The 21,429-nt window shown below is 36.9% G+C and overlaps 1 protein-coding gene across 1 annotated transcript in view; it reads left to right on the forward strand.

The window, feature by feature from the left end:
- Positions 1 to 20,039, forward strand: part of EPHA7 (EPH receptor A7) — a 202,450-nt gene extending 182,411 nt beyond the window's left edge. The window contains exon 16 of the mRNA XM_010404019.4: positions 17,734 to 20,039. Coding sequence (XP_010402321.1) covers positions 17,734 to 17,764 — 31 coding nt within the window. The 3' untranslated portion in view covers positions 17,765 to 20,039. The remainder of the gene's footprint in view (positions 1 to 17,733) is intronic.
- The last annotated feature ends 1,390 nt before the right edge of the window (positions 20,040 to 21,429 follow it).

Consider the following 21,429-nt stretch of genomic DNA (forward strand, 5'->3'; position numbering starts at 1 on the left):
TAATATTCACATTTTTTTTTTCCCTTTTTCTCTAATAACTAATACTAACCTTAAAATGAAGGTAAGTGATTTTTTGGACTTTTAAAAACCAGGGATACTCCTTCCATGAACATCCTCTTTCTCTGTAGGATATCTGAAGGATCTTGCTCCTCCTTCTTGACAGGATAAGGATTTCAAATCATCCAGCATGTACTAAAAGGTCAAAGAGTCATTACATAAACTATTCTTGTGACACAATTGCTGTAGTAAAATTACAACAGTATCCTAAGTTGCTTTTTCAATGACTAAGCTTATGAATTTTATGGGACATCCATGATATTTATATGGTAGATGCTTTAAGATACCTGGATGTGTGGTTAAGTACATAAGTAGATGAAGTTTAACACGTACAGTGTTGGTGCCCTCAACTGGGGAGGTAAAAAGTACAGTAGGGCGGAAAAGAGATAATCACAATATTGGAGATCAGGATTGTAGAACGAGTTCTCAGAAAGAAGAACAGAGGATTTGCAGTCATTAAAGGATAAATTAGGGCTTGGCTTCTCAATTTAACTGAAGATCTTAATTTGCTTAAGGCTGATTATGTTAAACTTAAGTCACAGTAATCTAAAGTAATGGGAGAGGAATGAGAGACTATGGCTACCTTGGAATACCAGCATGTGTGCACTCAGCCCTGAAGAGTATGGTAAGTGATTTTTCCTATAGAATCCATGTTCCTAATTCATCTGTTTTACTTAGCTCAAAAGATTATAAATTCTCACAGCAGTTTGTTTTGTTTTGCTGGGAAGTAGAAGGAAAATAGGAAGAAGTAAAGGCGGGGAAGCATGTAAGGCAAGATTGATTTTGGAGTCTGTAATGGCAGGTTTATTGATTCTGACTCATGAAGTATGAAGTTATAGATTTGTGTGATGTTACAAAGCCAGCTGAAACAGCTACATAATGTCACACACTACCCAAGTATTGGTCAATTAAATTCTTGCTTTATATCTTTTGGCTGTTTAATGTACACTGTAGACATGATTTAACAGCTGGATCAACGATTCAACCTCTTATTTTTTAGTAGCAAATAGTATTGTGTACTCTACAAAATTAGGGGCATAAGAGCTATATGATTCTCCTAAAAATGAGATTTTGCATCAAAAATAAGACAAGAGATGTTGGTGGCATTTACATATTTTTAAACACGTCTAGTTAAATGCAAATTATTCTGTACTGAATAAAATTTTTGTTTTACTAAAAAAAAACACAAACAAATGTACTGCTATTTCTTGTGCATATTGGTGCTTTGTCTGTGAGGATAAGTTCAAACAAAACTAAGAAAAACCTTATGCAGGAAGAAAAAGTGTCATAGGTGTTATTTAGTCTTCCAGAGGTATTCCAGTTAAGCATCATGATGACAGATTTCCAGGAACAAAAATCTTTCAGCTTGGCTTATCTACTTTGGAGTCAATGGAAAGAACAAGAGTGGTATTTAAGTTAGAGTCCCAAAATAAGCTGTTTGCTGTTTGTGTAATTTAGGTTTTGAATGTTTTTCTTTTCACTGACAGTAGAGCCGGCCAGGTATGCAAATATTAGCCAAGATGATCAAAAATTCTCATTCTCAATTTGACCTGGGGTGCAAAAGTATCTGTAATGCTTCTATCTGACACCTCTAGAAGGTGGTATGAGTACAGTAATTTACTGTTTTTAAGTGTGATGACTGTATGGAAAATGCTTTAGAAAACAAACAAGACAATAAAGAATCTTCAAAAGATGTATTTTTTCTACTGTTTTTGTCTAAAGCAAAGATGAGCACCAGTAGAAGAGTATATGGTTCCACAAACATGTAAAGATGAATCTTTACAAGGCCTTTTAGAAACCTATATGCATGATTGAGCACCACTGCACTAGTCCCTGCCCTGTTCAGCTTGTTAACATGGATCTAGCCAATGTAGCCAGAGTAGCAACAGCCCGTATATAGGCATTTTTTACAACTGGATAAAAATGGTTTCTTTTACTAGTAAATATTTCTCTCTATTTCAGTTTCTAAAAATGTATACTGCAGCATTTTTCTCTCTATCCCTGTGCACGCACATGTACACCCACAAACACATGCACACTTCTCTGAATACAAAAATGTTATGGTAACAGTTTGAATACAGAGAAAACATAAAATTGAGAGACAGCTATTAGTTATTTCTATTTCTGAATTGAACTTGGAGACATGAAGATGTTACTGTTACTTAAGTGATGTTCCACAGCAAATCTGAACAATTCCAACTAACAATTCTATGCCCATCTGGTGGATTTGAGATTTTCGTTGTTTTCCACATTACAGGAACAATCATGAAAACTTTCCTGATGTATCAGACTGTCTGTCTCTATGAGGACCTGCTTAGAACATACCAAGGCCTTGTATATCCAGATTTCTGTCTTGCAATAACCATGATATAGAAAGTGGGTGTGGACATGGCAAGAACTGTACCATGAACTCAGATAAACCTCTGGACGTCCCAGTCCAGACACGGTCCAGAAATGTTCTGCATCTGTCCTGTTCACGCTCTAGTGCAATAAAAATTACGTTTGATGGAAATGAGGTTACAATCACTATAATTACATTAAAGCTACTACTTGACATACAGGTCATAAAAAATCAGTTTGTTTACAAATACATTCCAGAGACGTTTCATTTAGCTCTGTAAACTCCATGGTACTCAGTGTGCTCTCTACATGCAAATTTTTCTCTATTCCAGCAGATTTATGTGAAGATTCATGCCCATATCTCTTGATTTCCTTGTCTGGTGAAGTCCCTTTTCCAGCAAAGTTTTACCAAGAAGTTAAGATTTTACCAAAAAATGTTAAGATTTTGTAGAGCAATCATGTGGATATGTTGATTAATTTGGAACAACAGATTTTCTATTTGTCTTAATTTAAATATGACAGAGCAAGTGGAACACACAAGAAGCCCCAGAATCTTCAAAGATATATTTTTCAAATGAGGTCTGGACAGATACCTATTTAATCTCTATCAATTTGTCTCAAGAAAACATGGATTAGAATTTATGAATTCCTATCTCTGCATCTTATATATATTTCATTAGCCTTCACCACTCCAGAGCAAGAAGGATCTGCTTCTGTAAGTGTTCCTTTTAAATGGATCCAAAACAGTGAGTAGTTTCAGAGTAAATTTTATACATTCAGTTCTTCAGTTAATGAATTTGAAGCCACCCCTGCATTTCACTGCCATTTGACGAACAAATGTTCATGCTTCTAACTGCAATTTAAAAAAGATGTTATTGTCATGTTAACTTTATGCAGAAGCAAAACAAAAACAATACTTACATGATGTTTCACATAATAAAATTTGCCCACACCTACTGTTGAACTTGTGCCAAGCTATTAGCTACCACAACAGAGACTAATGTAGGAAAAGACATCCTTTTTCATTACAGGAAAAAAAAAAAAAGAAAAAGTGATGGATGATTGGATGATGAACATTTTAATAAAAGTGATTTTTGACATTTAAGATATCCCACTGGTGGTGGTTAGTTAAGTGAGGTAAAAATATATATATCCAATGATTAACATATTCATTTTCTTGAAAACAAAGTGTGATTTTCTGCTATCTCTGTAACCCACCTAATATGTATCTCTCTGGTTTTGCCATTAAATTATGATAATTAAAGTCACAGTAACTATGAAAGCAAAATTGGAAATAGAATCAAAATTCTAGGAACGTGAAGGGAACTTAACTGTGTTTTGTTATTTCCCTCCAAAATGTCTATGAAAATGATCCTTCAATTTCAGTAGAATCTGAAAACAAGAAAACCCAGAGAAGCTGAGGAAAAGTCGGGATCAAGTTCTCTTTTTTTCCCAGCTGATTTTTATATATAAATTCTGGGCCTGGTTCCCAATTAGTGATATATGATGAGAGCATGGTGAAGTTGAGGACGTTACTATGTCTTATTCGTTTACTGCTGGTGCACGTCCCGAGCATATAGATCCCATCGTTATCTCTGCTGCTCTTTTCCTGCTGAACCTGATCGGTCTTGTGTGGGGCCAGGTTGCTTTATGTGGGATGGAAGAACAATCACAGCAGTGATTCACTTCTCCTTTTCCCAAGCCAAAATAACTGAGCCAACTCACAGTGGGAGCTTAGGTATGCAGTGTTGAGCCTCACCAGTAATAAGTATTAACTCCTTGCATGTAAAAGGAAACAGAGAAGGAATTGAGTCCGTGAACTACATATTGCCTCCGATGGTTGTGGTGGGAGCGGGCGCATTCTACACTCACAGTCATGCCTAAATTCAGACTCCATTCCTTTGTAATTTTGCATGGATCTCATCAGTTTAATGTTGCTTACCATGAACCACAATTATATCTTACACTTAAGGGGAAAAAGAAAAAAATATATAGAAAGAAAGCTTTCTTTCTGGTTTTTGTTGTTCTGGATGGTTTTTTTAACATCTGAATAAGTTAAATAAATATCATGGATCAGACCCACAGCTTGTGTAAATCAGCTCCACTCCACTGATTTCAGTTCAGCTGAGAATCTGGCCCAGTAATTTTTAAGTTAAACAACATAATCTGATTTGCATGAAATGTTACATGCAAGAATGAACTGGGAAACATGATGTGGGATCCTTTTATTCAGCTTTTTAATTACTTTTACATAATTCTACAAGGCAGAGATTATTACATTCAGAGGACAATGTTTGATCCCCTTTGGTTAATTTAAATCTCATTTAAAAGTTCCTGTGGGAGGGTTTCGGATCAGAATGTCTGACACCACAACCATGTTTACACCAATGGCAGTAAAAGCCTTCAAAATACATTAAACAAAATTACCAAATCCTGTTTAAAAATCTAAATATTATTCAAAAGCAAGCTACACACATACATTTACTAATTTTCCTTATATGACTCTTATGAGGTGAATAAATGCTTTTCTCCAAATTACATATGGGAAAACTCAGAGTGGCAAAGTGAATTGCTCACTGCTACAGCAAAGTTATTTTCAGATGCAGGTTTGAAATTTAGGGTGTTTTGGCTATTAGATGCTGTGTCCCTCTTCCAGTTAATTAGAGGTGTATTGTTTTTTTACTTAGCAAAAGAGAAGAAAAAAAATTCCTCTGTTCTTTCACTTTCCCAACATTTCTGAATTTCTTCGTCTACACAAAATTCTTTAGTTGTATTTCTGTTTCTGGTAAATTTGTCTTCCTCACCTGTATGTCTTCTGCGTCTTCTACTGCACACATCTATGATCTATTTTCAAAAATAAAGGAGATTTTTTCCTTCTTATTTACAGATATGCAACATAAAATATAAGAAGACTTTATACCTGTGCAAAGAAAAGTAGGATGGCTAGGATTATATTTTAAAATGTTTAAGTGTTTTTCAGATGGTGTCTTTTATGGCACTTTTTTTTTTTTTTTTTTTTTAAGAGGCTTTATATACTGGAGTAGGACCATAGGCACCTCAGAATGAATTTTATTTGCTCTAAGGTATGTGAAAATGTATTCCTAACTACTCAACTTTTTTCAAGCCTCCAGACTCTCCCTTCTCACCCTTTACATCCACTCTAGCCTAATTATTTTTTTTTATGTAGTTCCTTTGCTTCAAAATTTATATGTCTACATTAAATTTCATTTTTACATTGAGGATGGCCAGGAAAGTCCCTTATAATATATGACATGAGTGAATAATATAAAACTTTAACATTCTGTCAGCTGCATTCTCCCAAGCAGTTTTAGATATATAGTTTTAGAATCAGCCAAAGATTGCCATCATGCTCCAGCATGTCTTGAGAATAATTAGAATCCAGACTTCTATAAAATATTGTCTGAATAGTGGAAGCATAAAGGTACCTTGAAAGCAGTCCCAATGGACAAGGTAAAGCTCAGAAGAGATCACGAAATAACAGCAAACAACAGGAGGAAAATGGAACGTCTGGAAATACTTTTAATACTTCTAAGAATACTATAAGAATATGAACAGTATTTTTGAGAGTAATTTGACTCTTACTAAAGTTGCCACAGCTGATAACTTTTCACACAGTATTAAAAAAAATAATAATAGTACGTTGAGCCATTAAGCTAGAATGGCTGGTGCCCAGGAACCCATTGTGAGATCCTTTGACTTCATGCGTGTCCTGGTGTTCAACCAGGTAAAGATTCACACGGGGCAGCCAAGAACTCTATTACCCAGCAAATTTGGCGATTGCACAGAAACCTTAGGTGGTCAGCTAAACAGAAAATGCTGTGCAGGACAGCTCTGCCAGCAGCCAGCAGGGAAAGCTGCATAGGGGAGCTCTATTAATAACACCTTTTCTTTTATCACGATTCAGCAATGAGGATGAGACAATCTCTATCCGTGTGAGTGTTGTGTGCTGGGCAGGCACTGCCACCATTTAGTCAAGAAAAAACCTCCTTGGGCGGGATTCAGTTTGAGACCAAGGTACCTAAGCCTGGCTGTCTATCTCAAAGTCTCTCTATCCCTGGTAGAACACTCAATGGACATCTTGTAAGTACACTAGGTGGAAATGAATGGTTCTGCTAAGTTTACATTAAATTTCTAGGTATTGTTTAAACACGAGTGTCCAGAGGCACTTTAGGAGCACTGGAATACCTAGTATCCATCCAGGCAATGATAATCCATAGGTCTTATGTCCCAATTGCCAGCACATGCAAATGCATTAGACATGTAGTACACTGTTACTCTCTAAAAACTGAGACTTTTACATAAGCTGACAGATCTAACACAGGATCTATGGAAGATGTGCATTCCTGCAGCAATGAATGGAAGCCAGGTAGAAGCAGAAATATGGATTGTCTAACGGTTCTAGATGCTTGTCTTCAGGAAAGTATCCTGGACTCTTGTTGCATTTTCCATCTTTGTAGCAGTCACCATGCACAGTGATGTTCCCACAAACAGGAGCAGCAGTGCAGACTGTGGAGATAATACAATGAGGAACAGCTCTGTGATTTTGTCTTTTCTTTTTTCCACCACAATGCCTTCCTTGGTTACACATTTCCATTTAGAGGTTTGTCCTTCTCCAGTCTTTCTGCTAGAATAGGTAGCTGTCTCATTAATAAATCTTTTGCACTTTTTAAAAACTAGTAATTAATCTATATGACTAGGAATAATTAGATAACCTGCAGCTGCATTGAGCTTTACAACTATCAGCTAACTAGTCTTCCTGATATCCCTGTGGAGATATAATTAAAAAGTCTACAACCTAGGTACAAGAGTATTTCTTATTCTAAATACAAACAACACCATCTAGTTACTGCAAGTAAATGTTACAATTTCTGGTTATTTTTATGTTTTATATCATTATTCCTATTTTTTAAAGGTGAAAGATAATGAAGTTTTATAAACTTGTTTTTATGTTAGTGACAAGCTCAGCATGTTGAAAAATATCTTAGATTTCATGAGAGGCATTGAAAAGTTGAAGAAGCAAAATTGGAAGACTGTTGTTAATGTATTTCTTTTAGTCTTTTCCCCCATAGTAGAAATCCAACTAACTGAAAATATATTAAAAAAATAAAATAAGACCAAGCTCCAGTCAAAAAGCAGATGGACACATGGTAAAAAAAATGGGAGACCTAAATAAAGCATTTTCCTTTAGGATCATATGAGAGAACTCAAGTCTTAATACTGGATTTTTTCTCACTTCTTCTCTTATTCAAATATGAAAAAAAGATAATTAAAGTGAAAATTAGACACTAAATACTTAGGAAAGTATGAAAAAATATTTAGACTTAAATGGAGCACAATTTTACCTTTTCATTCAGCAAAGAATATGAAAAACACATAAGTGAAAGAAAAGCATATTAAGAATGAGAACAATTTTTCTACCTAAAATTAGCAGCTGGAGAGTTAGAACTTGGCTCAGTATTAGCAAATTGTTTATTGGTCTTAACACTAGTGATAGTCCCAGAGCAACAACTGTAATCAGAGATCTGTTTGCAGAGCTAATTCATTCAATTTATTCATTTCTTCTCCTCTCATAAAAAATAAAAGCTTTCTCTATCACTGCTCCTAAGACTTAACTCCTATAAAAATGTGACTGTGGGGAAAAAAAACCCCAACAAATAACACAGACTTTTAGACTGGTTAAATTTCATTTAAAAAACCCACAGCTGACAAATATTTGCAAGTCTGAAGGGACTCAAGAATTTTATTCCATTATAAGTTCACCAGAGAATTACAGGGGAACAAAAACATGTAAAAAGCAATTTCATAACACAAAAACAATCAGGTAGCATTGTAGGTGTAAATATTTCCATGTTCTGTATCCACTCTCTGCTCTTATCACAGTTTTTACTGCTTGTATGGTCAGGGATTCATAAGCTCAGCCTTTACAATGAACTGCAAGAGCTGGTGTGTTATGTTATCAGAGGACATTATCTGAAAATATCTGTCCAACAGTCAGGAAGGGAAAAGAAGGTTAGCAGCAGGGAACTGGATTAAGGCCAATGGCACAAATAATGAACAAAGGGTATCCCATATACAGGCATCAAGCAGCTTTTAACTTGTCAAGTGAGTTGTGAAGACATCCTTACAAATGTGTGTGACACACTTATCATCTAAGGTCCAAAGTGCCTAGCTGTACCATGTCTTCAAGTGAAATAAGAAACCATAGCACTTTTCCCCACAGACTTACCCACATTTGACTGCTTCCAGGCTGGAAAGCAGAAGCTGTACATTTCCAGCTTCCCTAACCCCCAGCCCGTAGTAAACAAAGCCAAGGGCAGAATGATGGCATGTGGGCTGATGAGGGAGGCACTGTCTGCTGACTGATTTGCTTGAAATATTGGCTTCAAATCTTCTCACTTGGTTGGCAGCAGAGACCAAGTTTTGTCTGCACTGAGTACCAGTGTGCTTTCAGATCCTGTGCTTGATAAATCCTTTTCTCTCTGTATTTGCACAAACAAGATCTTCAAGCAAGCCCATAGCACTATTGGAGTTCACCAAAATCTACTCTAGCTCAGCAGCTAAGGTGAGGCAGGCAGAGAGGCAGCTCTGTGTAATACCTGACCCAAGTTCCATATATATAATTATATACACTATACACACATATATATACGCACATAATATGTATGTATATACATAACATTCAATGTTAGGATGCAGCTTTTTGGTTTTTTTCAGATCAATTTCTGCATTCTATGGCCAAGACAAGTCTGTCAGATGAAAGGAGGAATAATTCACAGCCTTTTAGCTGGTCTTAACAGGGGATTTCTTACTTCCATTTGAATGTCTAGTGATTGGTGAACAAGCCTCTGCAGCTCAGCAGAGAATCCTCGAGTGGCTTCTGGTGTTATTTTGATGGTATTAAGACAATGGTGCATAGCATATGTTGGGCTTTTCCTCTGAACTCTTCCTTTCTTTCTGAAGGAATGCTCATGCTGTCTAAATTGGAATAAGTCTTTTAACTTAGAATGGAATGTGTCAAAAGGAATCTCTTTCATTTTTTCAGCTTTGAAAGTAAGTGCATTAAATGGAATTGTAGTATTTTTCAGTGATTGAAGATTTGGGATTATGCATTTTTCTTTCAGAAAGCAAAATGCTTTTCATCAAAGACATTTTCACAGTAGTATATTAAACACAAAATTGGACTATATGTTTGAAGTAATTCAACTATTTGCAGATTTGAATACACAATAATGTTCAATAACAAAACCAGAGATGGTCAGCAATATCTTCTTGTAAATAAATATGTAAGACAGCATGCTATTTATCTAGGATAAAAGAATTATGTGACTTGAAATAAAAAAGGTAAATGTGTTTAATTAATTTTAAAAAAGAGTTTAAAATACAAACTAAAAAATCACTTTAATCAACATTCCTAATATGATATAAATCCAGTGATATAAATGTCAGGGAAAGACATGCATTTTTTCCTTATGGCTGTGGGGAACATTTTCACAAGGTAAGACATACAAAGGGCTATAAAGTGGGAATGGTGTGTCTAGTTCAGATTTATGATCCTGAAAATACACATTCAACTGATACCTGATTGCTGGAGTGCCAAAGCATATAGACTTGTTAGCACTTGAAATTAACATTCCTCAGGTGCCTCTGCATTCCCAGTATAGGATCTATTTTTATGTGCCAGAAAAGCTTTACATCTCCCAATCAAAATCTAGAAAGCAATTTTTACTCCAATTTAGTCCACTGTACACCTACATTAAGCAACCAGCACTACAGAGAGTGCAGAAGTGGCTGTCATTTCCTTTTAAAATCCAGTCACAAGAGGAGAAAACCAAGGAGAAATCCTTTTACAATAACTTTATCTGCACTGTAGCCAAGGTATAAATCTGGACATGACTGTGAAAGCATTCAAGAGACCACTTTAGTAGGATAAGGAGGGAAAGTAAAGACTTAAAATTTAGCATCTATTTAAGGAATTTTCTTGCATAATGGCTCATTCTTTAAAATAAATGAATGTTCTTTAGAAATGGATTGAAGTCCATGTGTCCCTAACCTGGAGAAAATGTCTTGAGTTTTAGGGAGAGTTCAGCCACACTCTTTCTTGCTCTCTGAATCACCAATTCAACCCAGAGGAGCTCAAGGTAATCCTGTGTAGGTTTTTATTTGGTGCTTAAATTCCCCTCCTGATTGCAGGATGCATAGCTCTGACATCCCTCACAGTGCTGAAGCTCTAGTATCTGCATCCATATCCCTCAGTGTAAACATTCGAGTTATCAGAATTAACTGCAGTAAGATTCTTCATCTAGCTGTAGATTTTAATTAAAATTCTAGACTGTCTGAGTGTATTGTCTTGCTAAGATCATATTTTACATATTGGGAATTCCAAATGAATTGTTGCTTCCCAGCCCATCTGTGAATCATAAAGTGGTTTAGGTGGGAAGCAGGTGCTACTTTCAAACATATGTTAGAGCTTAGATTTAAGCATATTATGAACTTTATATTCCAGACCAAAGGTGTCCAGATTTTCATGCCACCATCTCAGGTGAAAAGGATCAGTCTGAGACATAAATGATTTAAATTCTATCTGAGTATGAGGTTAGAGAGAATTAGGCAGTCTGAGTGTCAACCTGCGTGATAAAGGACATTTTTTAAAGCTTAAAATTTCATCACACAGGAGAAATACTTTTCCTTTTGAATTACTTTTAAGATTGTCTTTTCAAAATTTTGTATCTGGCAACAGCAAAAATAAAAAATAAATAAATAGTTTCTTACTGATGCATTCCTAAATTAGTTGCAAATTTCCCTAATTAGCTGCACATTTAATGAAAGAGATGAGAATGATAATGAGAGTTTAGATGGTAGTAAAAATCTGCAATCCTCCTCACTGGTGATCTTAAAAACCAGAACAAATTGTGTCCAACTCTTTCTCCCCATGTGAGTAAAAAAGGAAAAAATAGTGAAGAAGAATCTATGTTAATTTGTGAATGACCACAAATATCCCACTTGTGAGTGGGTGTTGGTTAAGTCTAAAAAGAGCACCAACTTAGTCCTGATCCACCCCCATGCTTGGGAGGTTTCTTTCAGGTATGTTACTTTGCTTATTGTGTTTAAAACTGATTTCATGGAGGGCTGAGAACATTCCTTCTACTAAAAGAGATTAACCTTCTTCATTAGAGGTGACACAATTCATAATTATTGGCAATACTTTAACTGTAGCATTATGATATTTATGTGACAACATTACATACAAAGGAGGTATAATACAATCTATTTAAATGGCCAGACAATGTTTCTTTTCTGTAGTAAACTGCAGCTCACTCTCATGACAGAGCAAATGAATATACAAATGAAGGGTTTGTTTCCCAGCGACTGTAGAATAAATACTTCCCTGGGAATGTTATGTGTCAACAGGCACACATTTTCTATAAAGTTATTGTTTCATTTTTATGGAAGATAAATCCTCCTCTAAGTTTTTCGAAAATTGTCATGATGTGTCTGCTTGCCTGCTTTTTTGATGCTGTTTTATCTTACATGTGACTACATTTATGAAAGATGCAAGTGATATTAATAAAAGATTATGAGATTTCACTGTAACTGTGTAAGCTTACAGCATGTTCTTTCTCTCTCTCTTCCTCTCTATATACATACCACACACATACATGTATATACAAGGATGAAGATGTTATAAATAGAAGATAAAAGCAAGATACAAGCGTGTATAAACAGGGTACTGGTGACAGTTCCTAGGAGCACTGCTTGTATCTGTATAGATATGCCATAAACTGTGAGCCTGCTTTCAGGTTCCCAGTGCATTAAATTTATGTCCACACTATGTATCTTACCATCAAAAGGGTAGATGTTTTTCTATTGATCACAGCAATTTTGTGTCAGGTTGAATGCATCAAGATACACCTCCCTGATTAAGTCAACTTTGTCTCCACCATGAAGTGACAAAACAAAAATATTTCTAAGTCTATGAAATTGCATGATCTTTTGCAACCCCTTCAAAAAGAAAGCAAAATAATTTTTAACTATGGTCACATAAGGTACAACATTTTCTTTTTTTTGTTGTTATGCTAAATATTTTTTTATTATGTTCTTGGATATGATTGGTAATATCTCAATAAGAGAGAGTATGCCATCTTTCTAAGAGACTCTTGGAAAGTTTATGAGTACAGGAAGCTCCAGTTTTGCCTGGCTGTTGTCAGCAGGTGTACTTGCCAATGAAACAAGAATGAGTAATGAGTTGCCATTAAATATCATAGGTTTGGACATGTGGTTTTAGGAAAGGGATAGTTTTTGCATTGTTAAGACTGAGCAAAGATGATGGGGACTAATAGCAAAATAATTTGTATATTAAAATTTGGCTTCTAAAAATTATGTGCAAGCAAATAATTGACTGGGAGATGTTTCTGGTCTGGTCTGACTCTTGGCACCTTTTTACCTACATATGGTGTGATTAGCGAAAAAGGACTGTCTGCCAGTATTCCTGGAGAGTCTGAAGTGAGTTTGAGGCTTCTGTGTTTGGACATAGATCATATACAGGTCTTTAGGATGAGTTAGGTTTTCTCCAGGCAAAATGCTGAAATGGACAAAGATAACCAGGAACTCATTACATGAATAACATTAGTAATAGTAATAGGAAATATCTTGCAAATCAGATTCTCTTCTCCTCTGCCCATTCCCCGTAATCTTCATTAGAATCACAGAATCACAGAATCACAGAATAGTTTGGACAGGAGGGGTCCTTAAAGATCTTGTAGTTCCAATTCCCCTTCAAAGGATCATGTTGCTCAAAGTCCCTTTCCAGCCAGGTCTTGAATACTTCAAGGATGAGGCATCCACAACTTCTCTGGCCAATCTGTTCCAGTCCCTCACTGCCCTCCCAGTAAAAAGTTTCTTCTTAATATCTAATCTACACTTAACCCTCTTCCAGTTTAAAGCCATTCCACCATGTCCTATCACTACATGCCCCCTTATGGCTTGTTTTTAGGCCCTCTTTAGGCACTGAAAGGCTGCTATAAGGTCTCCCCGGATTCTTCTTTTCTCCTGGTTGAACAATCCTAAATCTTTTAGCCCATCTCTACAGGAGAGTTTCTCCAACCCTGCTATCATGTTTGTGAATTCATTCATTCGCTCATTCATTTATTCTTTTTCTCTTCTCCAAATCTACCTGGTAGATGATGAGAAACCTCCCCCCATGTTTTTTATTCAGATTTTAATTATCCTGTTCTTAAAAGGCCAATTATGTTAACCAAAAACCAAACAATAAAAACACATTCTCCAATAGCCTGAAAGCTTTGATGTCATATTTGAAAGGTCATGTAGAACAGGAGAGGTGCCCATGACTGGATGAAGACTGCCACGCCAGTCTTCAAAAAGGGCAAGAATGGAGGGCCCAAGAAACTACAGGTGGGTCAGTTTCACCTTCATCCCTGGTAAGATCATTCTGGAGGTCATCACCAAGCACGTAAAAGAAAAGTAGGTCATCAGAAGTAGTCAACATTGGTTTAAGCAATGGGAAATCATGCTTGACCAGTATGATAGCCTTCTGCAATGAAAAACTGGCTGAGTAGATGAGAGAAGAGCAGTGGATGTCATCTACCTTGAAATCTGCAAGGCTTTTGACACTGTCTCCTATAACATCCTCATAGGAAAGGTCAGGAATTGTGGGTTAGATGAGGAAAAAATGAGGTAGATTGTGATCACTGGTACAGAGTCTAGTTGGTGACTTTGAGGTAGTTGTGCTTCCAGTGGGTCAAATCTGGGCCAAGTTTTGTTCAATTTGTTCATCAATGACCTGGGTGAAGAGGCAGAATGTATCCTCAGGAAGTTTGCTGAGGATAAAAAATGGGGAGGAGTGGCTGATACACATGAAGGATGTGCTGCCATTTATCAAGACCTGAACAGACTGGAGAGTTGAACAGAGAGGTAGTTCAGCAAAGGAAAATGTAGGGTCCTACCTCTGGGGAAGAATAATCCCAAGCACCAGTACAGGATGGGAGCTGACCTGCTGGAAAACAGCTCTGAAGAGCAGGACCTGGAGGTTCTGGCAGACAACAAGTTGTCCATGAGCCAGCAGTGTCTCCTTGCAGCCAAGAAGGCCAATGGCACCCTAAGATGCATCAGGAAGAGCACTGCCAGCAGGTCAAGGGAGGTGATTCTGCCCCTCTGCTCAGCCCTGGTGAGGCCAGGTCTGGAGTGCTGTGTCCAGTTCTGGGCTCTCCAGTACAGGAGAGACATGGAGCTCCAGGAGTGAGTCCAGCAAAGGGCTGCAAAGATGAATAAGGACTGGAGCATCTCTCTTATGAGGAGAAGCTGAGGGAGCTGGGCTTGCTCAGCCTCAAGAAGAAATGATTGAGTGGGGACATTATCACTGCCTACAAGTATCTGAAGAGGATGGAGGCAGGCTCTTTTTGTTAGTGCCAAACAACGGGAAGAGAGGCAGCAGGCAGAAACTGGAGCAGAGCAAGTTCCATCTAATTACAAGGAAGAACTCCTTTAGTGTAAGGGTGATTGAACACTGGAACAGGCTACCCTTCTCAGGAGATATTCAAAATACTCCTGGACACAATCTGGTGCAACCTGTTCTGCGTGAACCTGCTTGAGCGTGGACATAGGACTAGATGATCTCCAGACGCTCCTTCCAACCCCATAGGGGAAACAAAGAAGACTTGAAAAATAGATTACAAGTATTACTACTATTCTACAGGAAAAGATAAACAAAGTAATATTTTATAACTGTCTTCATGCCCTATCTTTGAACAACCACAATACACATATCCCCAGCATATGGCTATGTTGTTACATCATTTTGTGATGCTTTACTTGTAGGAATAACAAGCTGGGATGTCAGAAACTAGAATTTTCAATGCAGTCACATCAGCAGTAGAGTTGCTCTTTCTGATCAGCAATATGTCTACAGAGGACTAGGTAATTTAACAAATCAAAGACCTGAGGAGGAAATATTTGCACATATAGCACTATTTGAACCAAAAATAAAAAGAATTGTGTGACGATTTTCTGAGATTAAGACCTAGGAAGTCCTAATTTGATGAGTAATTTGAAGGAAAAGGAAGTTTTAAAAGGCCTACCTCATAGCTGTTTAAAAATAAAATCTCTTTTATAAAAGGGGTACAGTAAAGTAGTGCCATAACTTTTTTCCTGTGGGAACACTTATTGGGTGAATTGTTTGTAATTTTCATTACCTAAATAAAGATCTATAAACTTTTTTTTTTAAAAGCTGTGAATTTTTAACATACGTGTATATTTGGGTTTCTATCAGCACATTGTGTTTCTTCCTAACTTGTTATGACAGTGGCTTATGTAGTGTATTGGGTTTCCATGGCCAGGTTTTGGTAGCAGGAGGCAGTTACTGGGGTGGCTTCTGTGAGAAGCTGCCAGAAGTTTCCCCAAATCTGGCAGAGGCAAGGCCAGCCAGCTCCAGGACGGACCCACTGCTGGCCAAGGCTGATCCAATTAGAAATGGTGGCAATGCTTCTGTGACATCATATTTCAGAAGCAGTTAAAAAAATATATTTTGCAGATCTAACTGCAGCCAGAGAAGAGCAGACTGAGAACATGTCAGAGGAGCAACACTGCAGACACCAAAGTCAGTGGAGGAGGGGGAGGAGGTGCTCCAGGTTCTGGAGCTGAGATTCCCCTGCAGGCTGTGGTGAAGATTATGGTGAAGACCATGGTGAAGCAGTGGTGCCCCTGCAGCCCGCGGAGAACCACAGGGATGCAGACGTTCACCTGCAGCCTGTGGAAAAGACTCATGACTTGTCATGACTCATGACATGTCTGAGAGGAGGTTGTGAACCCAAGGTGGCACGTATGGGTTATAGAACCAAACAGGTTATCACAAATATTTATCATTCTGGAAAACCTAATGCTGTTAAGAAGTCTTTGTTGCTTTCCTTGCTTAAAAGTATGAGTTATTATTTTCATCGGTAAATTACTGTATTTTTAAATACAATTACCATGAAGCCAGCATATTACAAGCTATAAATCTGAAGATTAAATTCTCCTACCCAAAAATTTGAATGATTAATATTAAATTATTTCAATGATCCATGATGGGATACTATTTCAATCATATTTCTGTAAGTCTAACACAATAAAAAATCAGAACCAGTTTCTTCTGTCCTCATGTATGTTTGGTAAAACCTGAATTTGTCAAAGATACCACTAATTTTAGTGAGATCTCTGATGAAGAGTATTATTAGAAATGGTGCTTTTGTTCCTGCACATACCTTTAAAAAAACAGACAATAGTGAGTGATATTTAGCTATTCAGATTCCTTTATCGTTCCTTTGGTATATTAGTGTTCCACAGATTTTATGTATGAGGTCAATTTGTTATGAACACTGGAGACCCTTGTGCAGATTCAATTGGAGTTGTCTACTTGCACAGAAGTGCCCGTGTTTGCATAGGGGCTGGACCATTAACATTTTGAATCAGGATATGTGAGAGCATTGTTTATTCATTTTCAACAAAGACATTAAGAAAAAGTTTTCTTATTCAGCAACATTAAAATTGAATGTCATGTTGTACTCATGATATTATTGGACATCAAGCATTCTGGTAAACAGCTGGCATAATCCTGGATTGCACATCTGGTAGGTGTGGATGGAACTCATTAGAATAAGTCTTCCATAAATAATGTGCCAAAGCTTTGATATAACAAGTGCTTATGCCTGATGGCAGCCATTTACTGTTTGCCAGTTCAAATGTGCTTCCAGTGTTGGAATTCATCCACAGTGGCACTTGAAATATTGAGAATGAGCTCACTACATTTTAGAGGTGAAAGTTGAAGAAAGGGAGACATTTACTCAGCTCCTGTGAGATGTAGCAGCTCTGGGGGAGTGAGCAGAAGCACTTTACTTAGCAGCTGAAATTTTTGCCTCCATACTTTCACTTTTAGCCAGCTTAGCAGTATTTTAGGGCAATTAATTATGGGGCATATCATTCTAGAGAAGTGACCTTGAATAGAGACATCCCCTTAGAGAAAAGCCTAAAACAACAAGAAAGGATGGACTTACGTGTTATCACAGAACAATAGAAGATAAATCTGGAAAGAACCTTGAGGAGTCACCTACACTATCTTTCTGCTCCAAATGTATTTACCCCATTCCCGATGGGTGCTCAGCTAATCTCTTCATTAATCATTTATCATTATTCCCAGCCCAACATCATCAACAGAAAGTAGCATACATAGCTCCCTTGTGTCCCTTACCCCAGATGTAGGGAAATGTTTGATATTTTTTCTCTTGATAGGGCATGTAAGCAAATGATTATTATCCTTTCTGTTTGCAGATGCAAGAGAAGTGCTGAGCTGAAGTGCTGACAAGAGATTGAAATATTTACATCTTCCCATGATTCCAGTGAAAAAGGAACACAGGATAACAATTCTGATATTTTTATTTGTGATTCAGAGCTTAGCCTCATCTACACACTGCTCAAAAGGAAGCCTCCTTCCTTCCAGACATTTCATCATAATCTATTTTTATTTTCATTTTACTTAAAACATGCTGCCTTTTCTGTAAAAAAATGTTCTCCTATACTGCCACATATATATAAAAATTGATTTCCAAGTACTATTAAATGTCTCTTATATTTTCCCTGACAATCACAAAAGGCTTACAGAATTCAGTACTGGGCTGTCAGTATAGAAATAGTAAAGAAAAAAAAGCTGAACTTAAATGCATAACAAATACAGAAAAGGCTCTTACTATCCCTGGATAATATTTTCAGAGTCCTGTAGGTTGTTTAGTAACATAAACAAAGAGATTTAGACTCATAGATGATTTGGACACTTTCAAAAAGTTAATTTCACAGAAAAATCTTGAGAGAAAAATTTTGGCCTTCAGATGAAATACTTAAACTAGATTTTAGTTGAATCATAATCAATGATCAAGACCTTACCTAACTAATTTCTCTTGCTAAATAGATTCCACATTATCTATTTCTCTGCCAAGTAATTTCTTTTTGTGCTTTTATGCCCTATTGAACCACAGTTGATCAGGATATCTTCACCTGTGTAAGTGAACTGTAAATCGTTAAAATGTCACCCTTCATTACACTTTAAAAATAGATACGAGTAGCTCAGGGGTTTTTTTGCTTCTTGTTGTTGCATTTTTTTTGTTGTTGTACAGATTTTGTGTATATTTTCTTCTTAAATTTCTCACTTTTATAACAGAGTCCCTATCAGTATTACCTGGCATCAGAACTGACATAAAAGGCAAACACTCGTTTAGCAAGATGAGGGCAGCAAAAAGCATGTTCACCAACACAGAATAAATTTTACTCATTGCTAATAATTGCTTCTTATTAAATTTGCCAAGACAGATGAATCAACTGAATTTTACTGGGACATAATAAAATTCATAGAGGAGCAGAGGAAAAGATAATCTGATCTAGAAAACAGGTGAAAGCCAGAACTGTGTGATATAGTAAACTTTCAATAAGAGTTATCTATAACCCAGTTGGGAGGAATGTTCATCTCTTGACTTGTATCATCAGTTATTAACTGTCTTTAGAAGCATTTGGATTTCTTCTCATGGTGACAAGTTTCCGTGTTATTATCTCCCCTGTTCACCGTATACTAGAACAATAGAGAGGAAAGAAAAAAGTGAGGTGTTTTTGAATTATTGGTGTTAATTTCTCAGCCTCTCTCCACTTAAAACTCAGCTGAAAAGGAAACACTCTTCTACACTCTTCTAAAGTAAGGTTTCAGGCTCAGAGAGGCGGTGTGGAGTTATAGGTTTACATATGTGCTTAACATATCAGTAGTCTCTAGTTCCTTCCAATAAATGCTCTCATTACAATTAGTCATAGTTTCCCTCTAATACATTGTTGTCATTTAATACTCTACGGTTCAAAAATAAGAGCAATACTGCAGAGCTGCATCTTAAGATTATTACAAGCATTCAACATCAGCCTGAAGATACTGCCTGTGAAATGAAAAGCACAAATTCAATTGATTTCCAACAAACCATTGTTGGGCCAATGCCAAAATGTACTTTGGAAAAACTGGGCCATCTATGCCTTGTCTTCATCTTCTTGAATCCCCTTCATGATCCTGGAAACCTAATGATGTGGCAAGCGTTGTGGTTACAGGAGAAAGAGTACCAGTATGGAGTTGGCCAAACTGTATATTTCACACCCATCTACATTATTCCTGATGAACTGTAATGGTGGGTCACCTGTAACAGCTGTGAGCTGGGTGGAGTGTTCTCTTCACAGGATAACTACACCCAGCCTAAGGGGGGGTCATCTTTGCCAAAGGGCCATCAAGGACTCCCCAAAATATCCTATGACTCACAGGATTACATCATTCCATTGTGAAACTCCCTGCCCTGAGGGAGGTACTGAGCATTCCTGCCTGGGCTTTGGGGGTATATAATCTGGGGGTTTGGGGACTTGGACAACCACTGGACATCCAGAGGGGAACCCAAACTTCCACAGGACCACTGCTTTCGACAAGACCACGGCCACCACTTCAACAAGCGCAGCAACCACTGCTTAACGGGACTGCGAACACCACCCCTGACTGACAGGGGCCAGGCTGTACTCTGACTTGGCAGGCTTAAGCCAGTGTTTCTGTACTATTGCCTTTTTTGTAATTTTCCTATTAAATTATAAATCCGACTTGAAGTCTCTCTCAAGATATTTGTGTGGTGTCAATTTCCCCCTGCTGGTTTACCTTCAAACCACTACAGGCAAGTCAGCTATAGCTCAAACCATAATCTGATGTTGAATGCACATCTGCACTGGAAGACTAGTGGAATAATAAAAAGAGCAAGCACCTAGCATTTCGCAAAATATAAAAATCCCCCCCAACCTTGCTTGTATTTTTTTGCCTTTATTGTTACAGACAATTATTATCCGTAAATTTCAGATAAAAGACACTGTCTGTCAGCAAAGAGTTTCAGGATTTTCTGACTTTGGTTTTGTTTTGACGAAATTAAAACTCAGTTTTATTCTATTACATCTATTGAAATAAAGCGCACATACATATTTTCGAAAAGACCCAAGAAAAATAAGTTCATCTAGTTCAAGATGATACTCGCAATAAAAGAAAAAAAAGAATGATTTCTGTAGGCAAATCTCAATCTTTTTGATTTTCTTTTCCTTGAACATATATTTAAGTGAATAAGAGGTTAATAAAAACTAGGCCACAGGGAATGCTGGATTATCTAGCCTTACTCATTTAAAGGACATAAAATTTCACCAAGTACTGAGGCCAACAGTCCTTGTTTGACTAAAACTGGCCTTGCATTTAGGAAAAGCAGAATTTTCAGAAAAGCATCCTGTCTTGATTTGAAGATGTTGAGAGACAGAGAATTCACTTCTTTGCTGGGCTGTTCCATTCCTCAATCAGGGCCACTTGTTTTAAAAAAGTGCTCTATTTCTCACCTGAAATCTGGCTTCTTCTTGCAGCCATGAATTTTGTTATGGCTTTCTGTAATAGTTTTTAAAATCCTCAGTACCCTTTATCTTCCATCTATAATGGCAACAGTAAGTTTAAAAGCCATTAAAAAAAAAAAACCAAAAAACAACACATTAAAACCTTTACATCTTTCACTTTAAGATATTTTTTCTAGCCTGCAAATAATTTCTATGGATTTAGCTACCTCATCTCCAACTCTTAGCCTCCTTTCAAGGTTGTGAACACTGAAACCTCACACAGTTTTCTAATATCAGCCTTACCAAAGTTGTATGTGGGTATTGACCCTTAGGGAACTGCATTTTCTATTTAAATTTTTTTACATCAGTAAAAGAAATCCTCTAAAAAATATTAGTCCATTCACCAGTTTAGTGTTTTGTCATTATACAACACAAAACTCAAACCCCTAAGAAATTTTCCTAAGCAAATGAGTAGAAAATATCAAAATAGTCACAAAAGTCCACCTTATTATTTACTAGAAATCTGTTTAGAAGCATGATTTAGTTCCTGCAGATTTTGTGAAGCAGAACAAGTCCTTTAAGGAGAGGCTAGGCTCATAACTC

This window comes from Corvus cornix, chromosome 3 (assembly GCF_000738735.6).
Source record: "Corvus cornix cornix isolate S_Up_H32 chromosome 3, ASM73873v5, whole genome shotgun sequence".
Taxonomy (NCBI): domain Eukaryota; kingdom Metazoa; phylum Chordata; class Aves; order Passeriformes; family Corvidae; genus Corvus; species Corvus cornix.